This window comes from Protomyctophum bolini (assembly GCF_963924005.1).
Source record: "Protomyctophum bolini genome assembly, chromosome: 2".
NCBI lineage: Eukaryota > Metazoa > Chordata > Actinopteri > Myctophiformes > Myctophidae > Protomyctophum > Protomyctophum bolini.
The window spans coordinates 2,870,646-2,888,372 of NC_137863.1; the positions used below are offsets into that span (position 1 = coordinate 2,870,646).

The following is a 17,727-nucleotide window of genomic DNA, read 5'->3' on the forward strand; positions in this document are numbered from 1 at the left end:
ACCCCATGCACTGCAGCTGTGTGTAGAATCATGACCCCATGCACTGCAGCTCTGTGTGTAAAGAAAGTAGGTCAATCCGAAACAATAATATATTTATTATATGTATATTCTGGGGGGTAACAAGACAACTCACCCCGTTTCTGTTTTCCTCCCAGAAGTTTCCCCAGTGAGGGGTGGTAGAGGCTGGACTTTGTAACTATAAACTTTCATGACAGCAGAACAGCCTAAGTACAAATATAATTTATGAAAAGCTACTATACAGTGAAGTCTGTTCACAGAAGTTGTTGTAGGATATGTGGGGATTATCTGACGAGGTACCATTTTGAGTGGGCAAAACCTTACATTATACTAAATAATACTAAATTGTTTATAGGGTCAATATAAGTATAATAATATAGCCTTTCCACAGGCGTATCTTTTTATATTTTTGGGGAGGGGGGGGGGAGAGGGCGGGAGTTCGACAAACATTAGTATTATGTCCAGTCAGCGTACATTTAGTTAAAGTTTAACCGAGGCTCAGGTGGGGCTGTTCATTTTCACTTCCCTTTACTTAAAGTAATGACTAGAGAAGAACATTAATATACTTTTCAAAATGTAGACTAAAGTAATGATGACAAAAATAATGTGTTGGGATGTATAGCTTCTTAAACCAGCAGTCGTTCCGACTAGACTAGACAAGGGATAGATATGATTTCACTTAAACTTGATAAGTGGCCGAGGCTAAATGCTGGAACATCTTGAAAGGGAAGTTGCCGATTTGTGGTTTGTGCCCTTGAGCACTTTTTCGAACATAATACATTATTCAACAGCAACGTTTCATTGATTCAAACATCATGTGATGTGATTTATTTCAGTTTTTTCTCTCCAGTATTAACCAAATATTTTTCTTTTTGTGTCCTTTGTGTCCAGTAAGTGAATTGTTAATATTAGTTTTTTGGTGTCTTATAAACCCATTAAGGGATGGGTCTTTATGACAAGACATGGAAAATAAGAAAATGCATTAATTTATTTACGTTTGTGTTTCTTTTTGTTTCCCAGCTGAGACACGATGACGTCTAGGAAGAAAGTGCTCCTTAAAGTCATCATCCTGGGAGACTCTGGGTAAGGAGATTCTGTCCCTAACCCTGACCCCTGACCCTGACCCTAACCGTGACCCTCATCCTGGGAGACTCTGGGTAAGATCCTGACCCTAACCCTAACCCTGAACATAACCCTGACCATAACCCTCATCCTGGGAGACTCTGGGTAAGGAGATTCTGACCTCTGACCCTTAACCCTAACCCTAACCCTCATCCTGGGAGACTGGGTAAGGAGACTCTGTCCTGACCCTGACCATAACCCTAACCCTAACCCTGACCCTAACCCTAACCCTCATCCTGGGAGACTGGGTAAGGAGACTCTGTCCTGACCCTGACCATAACCCTAACCCTGACCCTGACCCTAACCCTCATCCTGGGAGACTCTGGGTAAGGAGACTCTGTCCTGACCCTGACCATAACCCTAACCCTGACCCTGACCCTAACCCTCATCCTGGGAGACTCTGGGTAAGGAGACTCTGTCCTGACCCTGACCATAACCCTAACCCTAACCCTGACCCTAACCCTCATCCTGGGAGACTCTGGGTAAGGAGACTCTGTCCTGACCCTGACCATAACCCTAACCCTGACCCTAACCCTGACCCTAACCCTAACCCTCATCCTGGGAGACTCTGGGTAAGGAGATTCTGTCCAGCCCCTGACCGCTGGATAGATTCTACTGCTTGACCAACGCAGAGCAATGCTTGTGTCTTAAAGCGGTGTCCGGGCAGCCCCAGGGGTCCATCGAGGGCTTCCAGGGGGTCCCAAGCAACATGAGTTAATGTAATAGTTAACATTGTGAATGATTTTTGACATCAGCCAAACACAATTCAGCGATTTGAGCATGTTTTAGCACCGCCGTTCAAAAAGAGAAAATAAAATGAATTGGGACAGCCAATTGGTGCCGAACGATTCTTACATGATGAATGAGATTGCATAGTTTAATCTGAATCTAGATCGCGATCTTTTGTCGATTAATTGTGCAGCACTAAATCCTAAAACCCTCAGTGAAACTATGCCTGGCCGGGAGCCAATCAGAGGCATGGTAAGGCGTTGGAGGGATTCGTAATCACGCGTCCAGGACAGGTCAGGCTTCAGCCACGCCTCCTCAGGAGACGTGGCTCAGATCTGAACCCATTTGATTTGGCGTTAGGAACCCGTTGTGACCGCACCCCCTCTCTGCTGACGTCGACCCTCTGGCCCTCCTTGTTGTCAACGAAATAACACGTCGAAATGGAATTGACTTATAGCCTAAAAACCCAGTTTCGCCACTCTATTTCGACACGTTAATTGCCTAACCATTTTTCACATACCGGTGAATCTGCCCTCAAGTATTTCTCTCAGTGACACAGGCTCAGGGGACATGGACTTGCGCAACGCCGGCTGTCAGGCGGTAGGGTTGGAGGAGAGCTAACAGGACAGTCCATAGACAACCTAATAGTCCATGCATGTTGAGACATTACTGCTAGTCAGTGGACCCAAAGCAGACCTTCATGGCATGCATCGCACAGTGATTTCTTCTTGTCACTGGGTGTACTCTGAACTCAGTGACCAGCCATGGGAAACGGGCTTGTTATTATTTGAGTGCACTACATTAAGAAACGTACATTATGTACACTACACTGTATTGTGGAGACACACAGGAACAAAACTCATGCACCTACGAGAGGCTCTCACTGAACTACTGAGAGCAACTTCAAGTCCCTGCCTCTTGAGCTGCGCTTTAAAAATGTCTACAGAGGCTGCCTGTCGAAGGTACAGTAGGAGTTTGTTCCACTCCGTCGGCCCCTAGAAGCAAAAAGCTGCTTCACCGTGTTTTTTAGTTGCCATTGTTTTAGTCACAGCGAGCAGGCCAGCAGTGGAAGACCTTAGGGGAGGCGGTTGAATGAATGAATGAATGAAATCTTTATTAACAGTTTGCAGAATTACAGTACATTTCAAGCACAAACTCAATACAAAGACTGTTAACTGTGAGTGGACGACCCAATTAAGCCTTACACTTGTTTACAACAGGGTCCACATTGTTCAATTCATCAAAACATTTAGAGACAAACAAATAGACACTTCTATGTAGTTAAAGAACAGAACAGGAATTCATCATATAGGAAGCGAAAAGGGAAAAAAAGTATATATACAGTGAGGGGAACAGGGGGATAAAAGAAAAGAAAACGAAAGACAGAGTGTAGGGCGCCTGCACACAACACCATGCGTTGATGCCATGTGTGCATATGTGCAGGCACCCAACACCACGTCCATACAAAAACATAGTACAATCCATAGTACAAAGACAGAGTGTAGGGCGCCTGCACACAACACCATGCGTTGATGCCATGTGTGCATATGTGCAGGCACCCAACACCACGTCCATACAAAAACATAGTACAATCCAGATACAAATTCAGCTTTTACAGAGGCCAGTTTCGAATTGCAGCCATCCGTAGGTGCCCTTTGAGAGCAGTTTTGAAGGAGCCAAGGGATTCACATGTCTTAATGACGAATTTGACGAATTTGGGACATATTTAGGCAGTCAGTCATCTGACTTAGTGAAGCTAAAACTGGAGTAATATGTTCTCTCATCTTAGTTTTAGTTAAAACTCTGGCTGTTGTAGCGCTGACAAGTTGTAATCTGTCAGTTGTTTTCTTTGGCAGACCAGAAAGAAAGTGCATTGCAGTAATCCAGCCGAGAAAAAAACAAAGACGTGGATTATCGTTTTTGCATCGTCCAATGACAAATGGCCTCTGATTTGGATTTGGTTATTCATTCATGAAAAGTTTAGCTTTTTTGGGAATGTTTTTTTGAAAATGTTTTGAAATAATAATTGAAAACTAAAATGTAGGAAACAAAAACTACGGGGACCCACAAAATATGTTCAAAAAACATTTCCCAAAAAGGGAAAACTTTTCATGAATTAGAATTAGAATTATAAGATGTTTAAAGGAGAATTCCATACGAAAAGGCTTTCTTACCTTTCTTTGTAGTCGTTACGTCCCCACCAAAGAGGTCCAGGTGTTATTTTGTGCAAAAGCTCCTTATTGGCTATTTCCCCTACCATAAGCCCTAAATGAATTGCATTGAATTGAATGGGAATTGAATGGGGCTATGGGGTGTTGTTCTAATTCGCTTATTTCCATCGCTCAAAATTATAATTTCTTTGTATATATCCTCTCTTCATAATGTAAATAATATCCCAAGCGGCACACTTTACTACTTCTTTCGATGGAAATAAGAGAACTAGCATAACACCCCATAGCCCCATTCAATTCCCATTCAATGCAATGCAATTCATTGAGGGCTTATGGTAGGGAAAATAGCCAATAAGGAGTTTTTGCACAAAATAACACCTGGACCTCTTTGGTGGGGACGTAACAACTACAAAGAAAGGTAAGAAAGCCTTCTAGCATGGAATTCTCCTTTAAGAAGTAGTAAAGATTGCAGATCTACATTGGTTCATTGGCCGATATGGATGGGGAAAGGGGGTACAGAGACGGTATCTGCCTAAATAAAAAGTATATTGACTCAGTATATTTGTAACCAAATGCTCATTATTTAACCCTTTATTTACCCCTTGTGTTCTGAACGTCTCCAGAGTGGGGAAGACCTCGCTGATGAACCAGTATGTGAATAAGAAGTTCAGTAACCAGTACAAAGCCACAATAGGCGCCGACTTCCTGACAAAAGAAGTCATGGTGGACGACAGACTCGTCACAATGCAGGTACCACTCCAGGGAATCATTAACCCATTCTGACCTGAGATCAGATTCAAAAAATGTCTTCTACATCCTGACAGTTTTCCATTCTGACCTGAGATCAGATTCTAAAAATGTCTTCTATGTCAGTCGCTCTTCGATTTAAAAAAAATAGCAGACCTACAAGCTCGTAGCACGCCACTCGGTGGCGCGCTATGAGCTTGTAGATCTGCTATTTTTCAATAGCTAAAGCACGACATGATGCCAAAATGGGTCCCCGCCCAAAATGGGTTAACCCATTTAGGCCTGACGTCGAAATATAAAAAATGTTTCCTGAAATAGTTATGTTTCTATGTCAGTGGTGCTCAATATTTCATGTCAAGGATCCCAAAAATTACATGTATTTGGCCACCGACCCCCATCTGAAAATATGTAGTTACAGGGATCCTTCAGAAGCAAGGATTTGAGTTAAAAACGTTCGCTCTGAAAGAACATATATTCAAAGATTTGTGCCACATTTTCATGATTTTTCTAAAATAGCAGATCTATAAGCTCATAGCGCGGCACTTGGTGGTGCACTATGAGCTTGTATATCTGCTATTTTTCAATAGCTAAAGCATAACATAATGCTAGAAGAAACACCAAAAGGGGTTCCCGCCCAGAATGGGTCAAAATGCAGAACAGTCCAATGTCACATTGTCACACAGGATTCATTTTTACATTCATGTATTTAGTAAAACTCTGCCACACAGCTAAATGAAGACAACTTCACCCATTTAGTAAAAGTACCATTTTATCGTGAGTTTAACGTCGTTTAAGATAGCATTTCTCTGTTTGGATGTACGGGGCTGTCAAGGCCAGAAAGTAGTCTTTTTGCCACTCAGTGGACGTTCCCGCATAACTTCTGGTTATGATTATGATATGCGCGTGAGCGCATACCCTGTGTTGGTGAGGATCAATTATTTATGTAGACATAGCACTCTATAGTGTATATGCATTGTTTCATTATATAATAATAATAATAAACTTTATTTGTATAGCACCTTTCATACATGAATGCAGCTCAAAGTGCTTCACAGGGCAGGACACAAAAATAGAGTACAATAATCAAAACGCTATGAGCTTTTAGATCTGATATATATATTCTTTCAGAGCGAACGTTTCCAACTCAAATCTTTGCGTCTGGGCAGTCCCTGCAACAACACATTTTCAGATGGGGGTCCGTGGCCAAATACAGATCCTTGACATGAAAATGGTTGAGCAGAGCACCAACTGACATCGAAACATGAGTTTTTTCAGAAAATTGTCACGATGTAAGAAGACATTTTGTAGAACTACCGTCGTCTGACAATGACCTTTTCTTTGGCCCCGACGTGTCCAGATTTGGGACACGGCCGGCCAGGAGCGGTTCCAGTCCTTAGGCGTGGCGTTCTACCGCGGGGCGGACTGCTGCGTGCTGGTGTTTGACGTGACGGCGCCCAACACCTTCAAGACCCTGGACAGCTGGAGGGACGAGTTCCTCATCCAGGCCAGCCCGCGGGACCCCGAGAACTTCCCTTTTGTGGTTCTGGGCAACAAGATTGACCTGGAGAACAGACAGGTGGGTCCAGAGGGTCCAGACTAGGGTTCCGACGGCTAGTCAAACTGGCCCCGACCTCCATTAGTCCAATAGTCAACTAATTGATCAACGGAGTCTCGGTCGACTATCAATATCTTATTTGATTAGTTGTTTTTCTTTCCTTTTTTTGCATGATTCGACTTAGATATTTGCCTTGGGGAAAAGAAAATAGGATATATATCATGATTTATTGGGAGAAACCAAGAAAGTATTTGTTAAATCAGATTTTAAACACTCCCCACAGCCCAAATTAAATTATCCTATATTCTATTGTATAACATGTTTATGTTGTGTAGTTAGACTGCCAATCTCTGTCAAATCATGCAAAAACAAAGGGGGTGCCTAAAATGGTACATTTTGGCCAATCAGATTCACCTATACAGATCTTTACTAGGAGACAGCCAATCAGATTCACCTATACAGATCTTTACTAGGAGACAGCCCTAAATCAAACTAATCGATTCTCGGTAATTGTGATAAAATAACCGATTTAATGATCAATCCCTAAAAAAAAAGTGGATTCGTTCATATATAAGAAAATATAATTATTCATTTATTCGATTAATTGGAAAAAAGTAATCGATTCCATAATGGCGAAGGACAATAATCTGTAGTTGCAGGCAGACAGCCCTAGTCCAGATGTCATGTAGTGGAAGGCGCCAGGTTGCCAGGTTCATGTTGAAATGCCCTCAGAATCCTTTTAATACTTCTCCTAATGCATAATCCCTGGTGGCCCGCGGCCGGCGGGCGGGCGGCTTAATGTCCTGAGGCTCCTCCACAAAGCCACAATAATAACACTAGTGATTTCATTACTGGAGGGGCGGGGGGGGGGGACTCAGGAGGTAGAGAGGAGCATACGAGGACGGCAGTGACCTGGGAGCTCTGGGAACTAGATCTGCTATTTTTGAGAAATGTCTGAAAATGTTTGACATTTTTCAACATGAAAACGATTGATAATGAATACGTTTCCACCCAAACGGGCCCCGGCGACTGACCAAAAACATCTCATAATTGCACTTTTGTGTGTGTGTGTTTTTATTTTTTAAGGTAACAACGAAACGAGCACAGGCTTGGTGCCAGAGCAAGAACAACATCCCCTACTTCGAGACCAGCGCCAAGGAGGCAATCAATGTGGAGCAGGCCTTTCAGACTATTGCACGCAACGCTCTTAAACAGGTAATGGAAGGCTAGCCAGAGTGTTCAACGCTCTTAAACAGGTAATGGAAGGCTAGCGAGAGTGTTCAACGCTCTTACACAGGTAACGGAAGGCTAGCCAGAGTGTTCAACGCTCTTAAACAGGTAATGGAAGGCTAGCGAGAGTGTTCACTGGGCAACGCTCTTAAACAGGTAACGGAAGGCTAGCCAGAGTGTTCACAGGCATTTAGGTAACGCTCTTAAACAGGTAATGGAAGGCTAGCGAGAGTGTTCACAGGGCAACGCTCTTAAACAGGTAACGGAAGGCTAGCCAGAGTGTTCACAGGCATTTAGGCAACGCTCTTAAACAGGTAATGGAAGGCTGGCCAGAGTGTTCAACGCTCTTAAACAGGTAATGGAAGGCTGGCGAGAGAGTTCAACGCTCTTAAACAGGTAATGGAAGGCTAGCCAGAGTGTTCAACGCTCTTAAACAGGTAATGGAAGGCTAGCCAGAGTGTTCAACGCTCTTACACAGGTAATGGAAGGCTAGCCAGAGTGTTCAACGCTCTTACACAGGTAATGGAAGGCTAGCCAGAGTGTTCAACGCTCTTACACAGGTAATGGAAGGCTAGCCAGAGTGTTCAACGCTCTTACACAGGTAATGGAAGGCTAGCGAGAGTGTTCAACGCTCTTAAACAGGTAATGGAAGGCTAGCCAGAGTGTTCACAGGCATTTAGGTAACGCTCTTAAACAGGTAATGGAAGGCTAGCCAGAGTGTTCACAGGCATTTAGGTAACGCTCTTAAACAGGTAATGGAAGGCTAGCCAGAGTGTTCACAGGCATTTAGGTAACGCTCTTAAACAGGTAATGGAAGGCTAGCCAGAGTGTTCACAGGCATTTAGGTAACGCTCTTAAACAGGTAACGGAAGGCTAGCCAGAGTGTTCACAGGCATTTAGGTAACGCTCTTAAACAGTTAATGGAAGGCTAGCGAGAGTGTTCAGGTAACGGAAGGCTAGCGAGAGTGTTCACAGGCATTTAGTTAACGCTCTTAAACAGGTAATGGAAGGCTAGCGAGAGTGTTCACAGGCATTTAGTTAACGCTCTTAAACAGGTAACGGAAGGCTAGCGAGAGTGTTCACAGGCATTTAGTTAACGCTCTTAAACAGGTAATGGAAGGCTAGCGAGAGTGTTCACGGGCATTTAGTTAACGCTCTTAAACAGGTAATGGAAGGCTAGCGAGAGTGTTCACAGGCATTTAGGTAACGCTCTTAAACAGGTAATGGAAGGCTAGCGAGAGTGTTCACTGGGCAACGCTCTTAAACAGGTAACGGAAGGCTAGCGAGAGTGTTCAACGCTCTTACACAGGTAATGGAAGGCTAGCGAGAGTGTTCACAGGCATTTAGTTAACGCTCTTAAACAGGTAATGGAAGGCTAGCGAGAGTGTTCACAGGCATTTAGTTAACGCTCTTAAACAGGTAATGGAAGGCTAGCGAGAGTGTTCACAGGCATTTAGTTAACGCTCTTAAACAGGTAATGGAAGGCTAGCGAGAGTGTTCACAGGCATTTAGTTAACGCTCTTAAACAGGTAATGGAAGGCTAGCGAGAGTGTTCACAGGCATTTAGTTAACGCTCTTAAACAGGTAATGGAAGGCTAGCGAGAGTGTTCACAGGCATTTAGTTAACGCTCTTAAACAGGTAATGGAAGGCTAGCGAGAGTGTTCACAGGCATTTAGTTAACGCTCTTAAACAGGTAATGGAAGGCTAGCGAGAGTGTTCACAGGCATTTAGTTAACGCTCTTAAACAGGTAATGGAAGGCTAGCGAGAGTGTTCACAGGCATTTAGTTAACGCTCTTAAACAGGTAATGGAAGGCTAGCGAGAGTGTTCACAGGCATTTAGTTAACGCTCTTAAACAGGTAATGGAAGGCTAGCGAGAGTGTTCACAGGCATTTAGTTAACGCTCTTAAACAGGTAATGGAAGGCTAGCGAGAGTGTTCACAGGCATTTAGTTAACGCTCTTAAACAGGTAATGGAAGGCTAGCGAGAGTGTTCACAGGCATTTAGTTAACGCTCTTAAACAGGTAATGGAAGGCTAGCGAGAGTGTTCACAGGCATTTAGTTAACGCTCTTAAACAGGTAATGGAAGGCTAGCGAGAGTGTTCACAGGCATTTAGTTAACGCTCTTAAACAGGTAATGGAAGGCTAGCGAGAGTGTTCACAGGCATTTAGTTAACGCTCTTAAACAGGTAATGGAAGGCTAGCGAGAGTGTTCACAGGCATTTAGTTAACGCTCTTAAACAGGTAATGGAAGGCTAGCGAGAGTGTTCACAGGCATTTAGTTAACGCTCTTAAACAGGTAATGGAAGGCTAGCGAGAGTGTTCACAGGCATTTAGTTAACGCTCTTAAACAGGTAATGGAAGGCTAGCGAGAGTGTTCACGGGCATTTCGGTTTTTTGTGTGATGGAGCCATCAGAGGCCTCGTTGATAAAGAGCATTATCTTTAGTTTCCTCAATGTGGCGTGAAGAAGCGACGTCTTTTTACTTGCTGTTTTTTTGTGTGTGTGAAAGTAACATTTTGGACACAGGAGGTTTCCACCTGACAGTAGTCTTGAGTTAGCCTGAGCTAACGATAGACATTTCTGGCCTAGATGGGAGGGTCGCGGCTCAGAAAAACGCGCACCCTGATTGGTTCACCGATCTGTCCGTCAGCCCCGGTCTCCCCTGGAAATTAAAAAATAAGCTCTAAAGATATTTCAAAATGTATTGTCGTGAACAGAAATGGCAGCTTCCTTATTCGGGTTTCGGGAGGAGTATTTCAGGAGGAGTAATTCCAGACTATAGCATTCAGGAGGAGTAATTCTATAGCATTCAGAGATTGTGGAATATGTGTCTGGCTACGAGAGACTAACGCCAGGGCTCCACTGGGCGCGTCTGCGTCGCGTCAGCGTCACCGTCACAGAATGTTCCCTTTTTAATCAATGAAGGGTGGCTCCACTGCCCGCGTGCCGCGTGCGTGCCGCGTGCGTGCCGCGTGCGTGCGTCACCATTAAAATTGAACCGGTTCGTTTTTTGACGCACGCGTCGGAGACGCAACGCGACGCAGACGCGCCCAGTGGAGCCCTGGCGTAACCTGACAGTCGAATGGAGAAATGAGACTTGGGACGTCCATCTCTCTCTCCTCACTAATGTAATAGAATCCAAATGGGCACTTAGTTTTTATTGACACACTTGACAGATGATGAAATGAAAGCACAAGTACATGTTCTGTGTGTTCTGAATTCCTTTGAGCTGCAATGAGAAAAGTAACAATTTGCCAGCAGGTGTCACTGTTGAGGGATTTTGATCGCCTCTGCTCCATCAGGCTGATTTACAACATAAGCTCACAATGTGTCACAACTCACAACAAGCTTATAGATCAGCTGTTTTTAACAACGTCTGTGTCACCTTATAGCTTTTAACAACTTTAACCATTATTTTAAACTTTAGCTGTTGGAAGAATTAGCAGTATGAGCTTGTAGTTCTATTTTATTGTGAAAATGTGGCCCAAATCATATATATATATATATATATATATATATATATATATATATATATACTGTGTATATATATATATATATATATACTGTGTATATATATACACACAACACACTTTCCCAGTGAACGTTTTGAGATGGGGGTCGGCGGCCAATTACACATAATTCTGGGGTTTCCTTGACGTGGAAGAATTTGAGCACCAGTGATACGTTTTTCAGAAAGCGGTCAGGATTTGGAAGACATTTTAGTAGAATCTGGTCTCAACAGTTTAATCCATTCTGGGTGTTTCAAGCATTATGTTACACTTTAGCTATTGAAAAAATAGCAGATCTACGAGCTTGTAGATCTGCTATTTATTTTTAACCCATTCTGAACGGGAACCCATTTTTGGTGTCAGCATCATGCTATGCTTTAGCTATTGAAAAATAGCAGACCTACAAGCTCATAGCGCGCCACCGAGTGGCGCGCTACGAGCTTGTAGGTCTGCTATTTTTTTTTAAATCGAAGAGCGACTGACATTTTTAGAATCTGATCTCAGGTCAGAATGGGTTAATCAGACCAGTGTGTGTCCAGTGGAAACCTCGTATGAATCTGATCTCAGGTCAGAATGGGTTAAGAAGACATTTGTAGAATCGTCCTCGGGTCTAAATGAGCCATACCAGGGGTGCCCAAAAGGTAGATCACATGGCATGGTCCTAAAAATATATTTAATTTAAATCTGACACAATTAAGTTATTATTATACAAAAATAAAAACCTACCAATTCCATTTTCCCTCCCTTCGCTATGCCAAAGCCCCCTCAGGTAAATCTTTTGGTGGTTGGATCTTATTGAGCTGGTCATTTTGAAAAGTGGCTCTCGTGTCAAAAAAGTGTGTGCACCCCTGGGCTATAGGGCGTCGCAGTCCCTCCCCCTTTCAGAACGACGAGTGGCCCAGGAAATGAATCCCAATGCATTTTGCCCATAGGCTTTTCTTAAAGTATTTATTTAAAGACCGTTACGCCGCAGACAAAGACAACACGGATCGTGACAAATCATGACAATGAACACAATATTTTGGGCCGATCAAATCATTAGAAAGAAGAAAATAAAGGCAGGAGACGACACTATTTGTTTTGTTTTTCTTCTTATAAATTATTTGATCGGCCCAAAACATTGTGTTCATTGTCATGATTTGTCACGATCCGAGTTGGCTTTGTCCGCGGCGTAACCGTCTTTAAATAAATAAGTAGGTACCCTCACAAAAAACATGCAGTAATCCTGGTCACTAAACTGCCTCCCCCTGGCCAGCCGGGGCGCCTGATGGAGGGGAAAGGAACTGGTTGGAATAACGTGTTCCTTCCACGCGCTACGTCCAACCAGGGAAACTCCCCCCTGTCAGGTGTAAAGGAGCAACTTGGACACTCAGGCATGAAGGAAGCATTAGTTCAAGTCCGTTGCTCTCCCCTTGTCCCCCATATATGGGGACTAGGTTGGTCTCCCCTTGTCCCCCATATATGGGGACTAGGTTGGTCTCCCCTTGTCCCCCATATATGGGGACTAGGTTGGTCTCCCCTTGTCCCCCATATATGGGGACTAGGTTGGTCTCCCCTTGTCCCCCATATATGGGGACTAGGTTGCTCTCCCCTTGTCCCCCATATATGGGGACTAGGTTGGTGGAGGGTGTGTAGAGCCCAGGATCACAGTAGATGATTGACACAGGGGTGAAAAATGGGTTACAAAATAAATGACAAAATACAAAATAAAATAAAAATATTAGAATAAAAAGAAATGCCTATGGGCAAAATGCATTGGGATTAATTTCCTGGGCCACTCGTCGTTCTGAAAGGGGGCGGGACTGCGACGCTCTATACTGTCTTGTGTCCAGGAGACCGAGGCGAAGCTAATAGTTACTTTAAACTGTCTTGTGTCCAGGAGACCGAGGCGAAGCTAATAGTTACTTTAAACTGTCTTGTGTCCAGGAGACCGAGGCAAAGCTAATAGTTACTTTAACCTGTCTTGTGTCCAGGAGACCGAGGCGAAGCTAATAGTTACTTTAAACTGTCTTGTGTCCAGGAGACCGAGGCGAAGCTAATAGTTACTTTAAACTGTCTTGTGTCCAGGAGACCGAGGCAAAGCTAATAGTTACTTTAACCTGTCTTGTGTCCAGGAGACCGAGGCGAAGCTAATAGTTACTTTAAACTGTCTTGTGTCCAGGAGACCGAGGCAAAGCTAATAGTTACTTTAAACTGTCTTGTGTCCACACGGAGGTTTTGAAAACATGACCAATGACAAAAAACTCCCATATCTGCTGGGTCGAAGTACAACAATGTGCAAACACAGCAGCAAGATTTGTGAGTTGCTGTGATAGGAGAAGGATATCAAATGGAACACAACCACCCTAAAGACTAACCATTGTGTATATTCCTGCACTATACCTGCATCGAGTGACCTTGGTACATAGAATTTGATCTATTGTAGATTCTGACCTTCAGTGATTGTATAGAGCACCGAAGTCTGACGTCACTTTCAGTAGAGGGCGTCAGTCCCCAGGTTCATGTATTTGTTTAGTTGCATTGAAATCCCCATTGAGGCGATTTTAGATCGCCTCATATAACAACTGTGTTTGAAAAATAAACATGTCACCCCGGCCGCTTCACTCATATGGATATGAAGAATCAACTGACTGAGAGAAAACGCTAATGTTACTGCTGCTGAATTAGTTAGATTTTCGCTAGAAGCAGACTGTATCATATATGAGTGACTGACTGTTGCAAACGATACAGAGACACCTCCCTAACAATAACGCCGAGACAGCTTGTTTATTTTTGGACCACAACGCTTATAGTAGACGATATTAAGATCACCCCATGTTATTCTCCATGGATAAATTACTTCCGCGAACCAGGGGAATCGAAGGGATGAGCGAGTTACGTCAGGACTTTAGAACCAGGGGAATCGAAGGGATGAGCGAGTTACGTCAGGACTTCGGTGCTCTATTGTATTGCTGTAATGTTGTATTGTTCTTTCTGCTTTGGCGATGTAAACGGATGTTTTCTCATGCCAATAAAGCCCTTTAAACTGTCCTTGTGTCCAGGAGACCGAGGTGGAGCTGTACAATGAGTTCCCCGAGCCCATCAAGCTGGACAGGAACGAGCGAGCCAAGCCCTCAGCGGAGACCTGCAGCTGCTGAGAGAGAGAGAGAGAGAGAGAGAACGTTGACGATGACCTGCGGCGCCACCTGGTGGTGGTGGTGCCTCCACTGCTCTCACTTACCCCGACGACTTTTGCCTTGTCTATATGCCCCTCCTTTCCTCTACCCACTGTGTTGACCCCCCCCCCACCCCACCCCACCCTGACGCCCAATAATATTGTCCCAGGCCTTTGTAGATACGTTCTTCTCCTTAGAGCATACCGCTACACACACACACACGCTGCACTCACACAGAACGCATTTTCTATTAAAATAAAAACCAACAAAACAAAACAAAAAAAAACAGGCCTCGATCCTACTACTAGCCCAAAGAACATGTCGAGGAAACAATATGGCGTTTAACTTTTCTGATGGCTTCTTTCTATCACTCTGCTGTGTTTCTTTGTGACAGTGCTGGGTTGTGTTCTCCATGTTGTCCATTCCTGCGTTGCACCCAGGTCTGGCTCTCTTAATAACACTGCGTTTCATTTTGGGGTGCTTTATTATTATGATGATAAACGGCAGTAAAAAAAAAACTCTACGTATCTTTCCGTGTTTTATATTTTGTGGGGAGGTGAGACACACTAACTAGACTAGTCCCTTTTTTCCTCTTTTCTTTAAATCAAACTTTGATCTGCAGCAGTGGTAATCATACATTCTCTTAAGCCCGATTTAACTTTATTGTACGATGGGAGTTGCGCTCCCTGGAAATGGCCGATCGTACAAACCCTCAAACAACACGTTGCCGCCATGTGTTCTGAGCTGCAGGTGGGCTGTCTGTGGTGCGTGGTTCTGTCTGTTCTGTCGGCCAAACCACTGCTGCATGAATACATATAGAGGAAACACTGCCCAGCCTTTTTTACTCATTGGGGGCTTGTGGCTTAAAATAAAACTAATCTCACGTGTATAACACTTTGTTTCCCTGGCATTAGCTTGCCCCTCATCGACACATCGTACAAACTAAAACTGGTCGTCCTGCCACTTCATGGTGGAGTTTAGGAGCTTTAGCGGTTCAGCTCCCTGCAGAGTTCCAGCGCTTTGAAGGAAAGTTGAGAAGGAACAGAATGTGCAATCTGTGAACGGTGTGAAAGTGTGCATGTGTGGATTCTCTTTAATTAATTAATATGCTGCCTCTGCTGATTCGTGTTAATTGGCTCACGGGTGGAAATAAGTAACATTAACAACGTCAGACAGACAGACGGGGGTGTATTCAGAACCTTTCTTTGCACTTTGCTATCATCTAGATTCTAGAATAAACAGAAGGTCTGTTAAAGTAAAACCATCTCTTTTCTCCCTTTTTGAGCCACAATAAACAGTTAACAGCTGAAGTGTGAGAGAACATTGTGTGAATCAAACCTCTTGCTCTCCCCAACATGTTTGGTTGTTTTGCTCTCTCTCTCCGTAGGGAGTAAAGTTTTGTCTTGTATTAAATGAGCTGTTCTTTTGTTACCACAAAAAAAAATGAAATCAACGACGAAATGAACCAAACGAATCGAGATGGGATGACATTCTACCTGATATAACATTTGGGAGGCGACAGAGATTATTCTCCAGTATAAGTAATATAACTAGTAATAACGGAGGACTATTAAGATAGTATACGTCTCTTTTTACCGTCGACTATTGCAAGACTTTGTATATTTGCAAACCTCAATCATTTCGCGGCGGGGGGGGGGGGGGGGGGAGGCAAAAAGCTATGTTGTCAATCTCTGTATCATGTCTCTGCCAATTGCTTACGTTGGCAAAAACAATTTAAGTGCTTGTTATTTCTTTTTTTTTTATCGATCAGATCTTTTACCGTCTGTTCGTATATTATGTTTAGAATTTGAATTGCATCATAGGACAAAATAGGATACATACCTGAAAGCATAAAGAGTTGTGAGGGGGGGGGGGGTGTTGGCATTTCATCATTATATTAGTACTATGATAAATGCATAGCATCTACATTGTTTGAAAAATGTCTTTGCGTTCCGAGTAATAATTAAGGGTAATAAAACTATCTTGAATATCTTTAAGCATAATGTGTGTTTATTATTTTATTTATCTTCAAAGCAGAAGTCTTAACTGTAAATTTAATGTTTTTAACTCTTAACTCAAATGGATGGTGGACGGAGTACTTTTAACAACTATGACTGGGGAATATCGTTGGATCACTTTCAAAACAATGAGAGCCAACATCCAGAATAGCAGCACCCTGACTGGGTGCGTTCGGAAATGCGCCCTGAACGCACTGGTGTGCTCTCTTGTCGTTCGTTTATTCAATGCGCTGCGAACCGGGTGTGCAGAGTGACCGCACTTAGCGACCCTACCCTGAAGCTGGGGTCGTCCACCGAGAGACCCTACCCTGAAGCTGGGGTCGTCCACTGAGAGACCCTACCCTGAAGCTGGGGTCGTCCACTGAGAGACCCTACCCTGAAGCTGGGGTCGTCCACTGAGCGACCCTACCCTGACGCTGGGGTCGTCCGGTGTGAATGCGTCACAGCTGTGGTCGTTCGTAAATAAGACACACTGAACTGAACGCACTCTGTGACGTCACCGTCCACCACTCTCAACAAACTGACCACATTCGCGGTGCGCATTTCCGAACGCACCCAGAGCTGTTAGACCAGAATGGAACATTAGTATCATGGGGGAAGTAGGGAAGGGGCCCAATTTCTTTCCAAAACGGCGTGTATGCATAATTATGTAGCCCATTGAATGAATGAATGTTAACACTGACAGCCAATCAACATCCACCTGAATTTAATGGCATGTTTACAGAAAGGTATTGTTCACCAGCGTAACAGGATGCTCATATTAGCGTTAAAGCATGGTGTTTGGTGCGGATCGCCCTTCACATTTCGCCAGCATTGAATATGGCCAAATCCACAGACACTTCTGGTTAGAAATCATAAAGGAAAGATACTGAGACCATCTTAGTGTTATTCCAACACTGTGGGATATCTTGCGGGCTAATACGTGTCAATTTGAGGATCCATGACAGGAATAAGTGTGGGAACCAATGCTGTATGCAGTTACTCATAACTAGCACAATAACTTGAGGTAGTGTAACTTAATGTAATATATACATAACTAGTATAATTATCTTAATATTAAGTATAATAATACTTAGTATAAGGCTCTTGTACAGACATGAATGCATGAAAGATTGATATCATTGTCTCATCAATGCTGAATGTTCAGTCCCAGACAGTCTATTATTTGTTCAGTTGGTTCTGGGTTTTTTAGCCTGGAGCCACTGTTTTCAGTCCCAGACAGTCTCTATATTCTGGGTTTTTTAGCCTGGAGCCACTGTTTTCAGTCCCAGACAGTCTCTATATTCTGGGTTTTTTAGCCTGGAGCCACTGTTTTCAGTCTCAGACAGTCTATATTCTGGGTTTTTTAGCCTGGAGCCACTGTTTTCAGTCCCAGACAGTCTCTATATTCTGGGTTTTTTAGCCTGGAGCCACTGTTTTCAGTCCCAGACAGTCTCTATATTCTGGGTTTTTTAGCCTGGAGCCACTGTT

At 43.6% G+C, this 17,727-nt stretch overlaps 1 protein-coding gene across 1 annotated transcript; it reads left to right on the forward strand.

Moving 5' to 3' along the window:
* The first annotated feature begins 1,033 nt into the window (after positions 1–1,033).
* Positions 1,034–14,537, forward strand: rab7a (RAB7a, member RAS oncogene family). The gene is made up of 5 exons (XM_080782910.1): positions 1,034–1,101; positions 4,664–4,790; positions 6,145–6,363; positions 7,429–7,557; positions 14,126–14,537. The coding sequence occupies exons 1-5, from the start codon at positions 1,049–1,051 to the stop codon at positions 14,219–14,221; spliced, it is 624 nt and encodes a 207-aa protein (XP_080639036.1). The 5' UTR covers positions 1,034–1,048; the 3' UTR covers positions 14,222–14,537.
* Positions 14,538–17,727: the final 3,190 nt, after the last annotated feature.

Coding starts and splice junctions, on each gene's coding strand:
- rab7a (XM_080782910.1), top strand. CDS start 1,049: ATGACGTCTAGGAAGAAAGTGCTCCTTAAAGTCATCATCCTGGGAGAC. Junction 6,364..7,428: donor TTGACCTGGAGAACAGACAG/GTGGGTCCAGAG, acceptor TTATTTTTTAAG/GTAACAACGAAACGAGCACA. Junction 7,558..14,125: donor CACGCAACGCTCTTAAACAG/GTAATGGAAGGC, acceptor CCTTGTGTCCAG/GAGACCGAGGTGGAGCTGTA.